At 30.5% G+C, this 3,602-nt stretch overlaps 1 protein-coding gene across 7 annotated transcripts in view; it reads right to left on the reverse strand.

The window, feature by feature from the left end:
* The window catches only part of LOC106461945, a 101,144-nt gene that overhangs the window by 73,133 nt on the left and 24,409 nt on the right, over positions 1–3,602 (reverse strand). For all 7 annotated transcript variants that reach the window (XR_002611115.1, XR_002611112.1, XR_002611113.1 and 4 more), the window contains exon 4: positions 1,659–1,791. Coding sequence is in view for 3 of the 7 variants with exons in the window: in XM_022389048.1 (XP_022244756.1) it covers positions 1,659–1,791 (133 nt within the window). In the remaining 4 variants the exon portion in view is untranslated. The remainder of the gene's footprint in view (positions 1–1,658; positions 1,792–3,602) is intronic.

Here is a 3,602-nt window from a genome sequence, read left to right on the forward strand (position 1 = left end):
CCACACTTGAGTGGTTTCAAAAGAAGAAAGTGAATGTCCTGGAGTGGCCTAGTCAAAGTCCTGAATTGAATCCAGTAGAAAATTTTTTGGCGAGACTTGAAGATTGCAGCCCATTAACAATCCCCAATGTACCTGCCAGACTTGCTGACAAAGGTGCTGGCACCAAGTACTGACTAAGGGGCTCCATGCAATCAGCAAATTTCAATTTATATATTTTCTTTGCAGGTTTTTCTGACATTCAACCTCCTTCACACATAACAGTGTTAAGTTTGATCATTAGAGTTTTGAATAAAATCAATTGTTTACATTATTTGTATTTCATCAAAACTGTGACATTATTGGTAGTGGGGTGAATACTTTTGCAAGGTGCTGTACATTATAAAGTTCAAAAATATGGGAGTGGTATCCATCAGGAGTTGACAAAATTTATTACTTTGAAACTTACGTGTCAACAGGGAAAGTAAACATACTTAATTGTCTACACATACATTTACAGAACTGAAATTATCCGAGTCAATGTAGAAAGTGCGAAAGTTGAGAGGTTTCATAGCTTGTGGGTCACATGCCAAAGCAAAACTGAAATTTAAGTATTTTTTAAAGGTTTCTTTTGAAATAAAAGAATTAAAACTAGATAACATAAAAATTTGAATGATAACATATATTATAATGTTAATTTCATTCACATACATTGATAGTAAAGTTGTTTAATTAAATTTTCAATGTAACTCAGTGACTTGCACAGAAACGTGTTTAAAGAGGTAGCCGTCATGAAAGGGGTGGTAAACAGTTTGTACCACAAGCTGTAAAATAAAGGATAAAGCATGATTTCCTTGATCTGTCAGTGAAATGATAAATACACTTGAAGGTTTATGGTTTTTACAGTGTTACAATAAATATTAAGTTCCCCTTTCTTTCTGGTGACAGATATTAAGTACTTTCACATAAATGACAACTTGCTTCATCCATTATTTCTCTAAATGGCATGAGTATTAAAAATTAAAACCGAGCATTCAATCATAAGCACTTTTTTTTTATAGGATAAGTGTTTTTAACTCAAATGTTAAGGTACAGTTCAATAGTAATCCAAAGTTTTAACATTTGTGTTAGCCTAAAAATTTGTAAAGCTTCAAGTTAAGGTATGACTATTACTACTACCAAAAGATAGAAATATGTGAAAATTACAATTATGGTTAATGTAGAAGGGTGAGCTATTGAGATTTGCAGCATTGTTAGTTGAACAGTCAGGTAAAATAGTACAATTTAATACATCATGGTATTAGGAAGTATGGGTTCAAAAAGTGAACAGTTTTTAAAAAACTTTTAATTACTAGCTAATATTTTAGCATGTGATTAAAATACAAAATAGACGTAATATTAACAACAATGGAAAAAAAAAGATATCCTAGTAGGAATAAAAATATTTTGCCAGGTTGCTAATGAAAACCTTTTCTATTCAGCCAAATCTACCTACTCTTTTTATGATATAAGATCATCTAATGGCTGATAGTCCAAAATAATTACACGTTAAATAGTAGATCTGATATAATTTATGAAAATACACTTTCTTTACAACATCAAAATTAGAATTGGTAAGAGGTATTTAATCTCTACCATTTTTTCACTGATAAAAGTATATCACGCATAGAGCTGTATCTCACCTCAAAAGCTGAGCTATTCCAGCACTGCATGCAAGAAGAGCCAAGCCTGCAGCAACACATCCCATTAATATAGGCACAGAGTCTCTGGTGTCAAAATGTTGGTGAATCCCATTTTTGGGAAAAAATGATCTCTCTAAGATGAAATAAGTTTGAAACTGTTAGCACACTGCTGACACGTATGATCATATGCTATAATCTTTTTTTTTTAAGTTTAATGCCAAAACAAAATACAACTTTACATAAGATTATAGTTAAACACTTAAATATTATATTATAATTAAATCTTTTATAAGCAGAAAAATCTCACACTGATACCTGTAATCTCCATAGGTTAAAAGGCCTTCTGGTCACTCACTTGGTTTTTGTGTAGTTATGAGATGTTCTTGATAATTTTAAAAAATTTCAGGAAAGTGTTATATGGTTTTGTTTGAATTTTATGCAAAGTTACATAAGGGTTATCTACACTAGACATCTCTAATTTGGCAGTGATAGACTAAATGGAAAGCAACTAGTCTTGGGCTAATCTTTTACCAATTACTAGTGGGATTGACTGTCACATTATAACATCCCCATGGCTAAAAGCATGAGCATGTTCAGTGACAGGGAATCGAAACAACAACCCTCAGATTGCAAATCAAACACCCTAACCACCAGGTCAAGGTGTTATATGGAGTAATACACAAAAATGGAAAATCTAACAAAACAGTAGATTAAACATATGCTTTTTCTATCAAGATATTAAATTAAAGAAAAAAGTACAAACTTTTTTTTGGACCTGGTACCTGATGAAGTTCAATTCTGAAGCTGAAAGATTGTCCAATCCTATAATGAAAATATTTCACCCAGAGAAGCTGGAATTTATGTATTACACATACCTTGGGATTATCTACGTTATATCAACTATACATTAAATACTGAAAATTGTTAAAGAAAGTAAATGGATTTGATTAAGAGCTTTTCTTTTAATTCACAAGCAAGTTATAAAAAAAACAAAAAAAACAGGTGTTCAAAATTTTTCTACAAATTTTATATCAAAGTCAGATACAAAAAGGAAAACTGAAGCTATAAAGTAATTAAATCCCATTCTTTTAAGTCTAAAAGAGTATTTCAATATTCAACATTTAACTATTTTTCTACAGGTTTAGAAACATGAAAGAAATTATATTCTATTTAAAAGTGGAAGGAAAACACTGTGAAACAAATATTAGGGATTGGGAAAATGAGTTTACCCAAGCTACTATAACTGTGACTTGGCTGAGGTTGTATTTGTTTTTTATCAATACTTAGATGCATGATTTATGAACTTGGACGCATTTATCAATAAAAGCATTTCTGTAAACTTCTTATATAGCTCAAATTGATATTTGTCATTTTCTCCATTAAAAAAGAAATCTTTAGATGCAAAAACTGTGCATGATGTATAATGGTAAAAATAATGGTTATTATTCATCAGTTTAAATGTTAATTAACATGTAGATATAAACACGACTATTCGTTATATACATAAATTCAATAATAGATGGGCATTCGTTGGTTACAAATCATCATATTATTATATCATTCAATTCAATACTTAAAAGATGTTTTTAATTGAAATTTTAACTACTGAACAATAAAGCTGAAAATTAGACAGTATAAAATCCATCAGTATTACCAAAGAAAATTACAAACATATAAAATCAGATAACTGATTCTTTCACTAGTGTTTCTCTGCTAATAATGGGATGGAGCAAATCTCAGGATTTAACCACTGCCTTTTGTAGAGTTTAGAACACACTCAGATAAGTCTTACTTAAGGTCAAATAAGAACTATAAGACCTCGTTCATGTTGAAAAGGATTTTGACAAGATAGTTTTATATTAATCTGCCCTACCTGGATCCTGACTCGAGGCATATTGAAAGATCCTACAGATAAGTAGTATTGTGTTTGTATTCCTTCTCTTT

The sequence above is a fragment of the Limulus polyphemus genome, unplaced genomic scaffold (assembly GCF_000517525.1).
Source record: "Limulus polyphemus unplaced genomic scaffold, Limulus_polyphemus-2.1.2 Scaffold1063, whole genome shotgun sequence".
Classification (NCBI taxonomy): domain Eukaryota; kingdom Metazoa; phylum Arthropoda; class Merostomata; order Xiphosura; family Limulidae; genus Limulus; species Limulus polyphemus.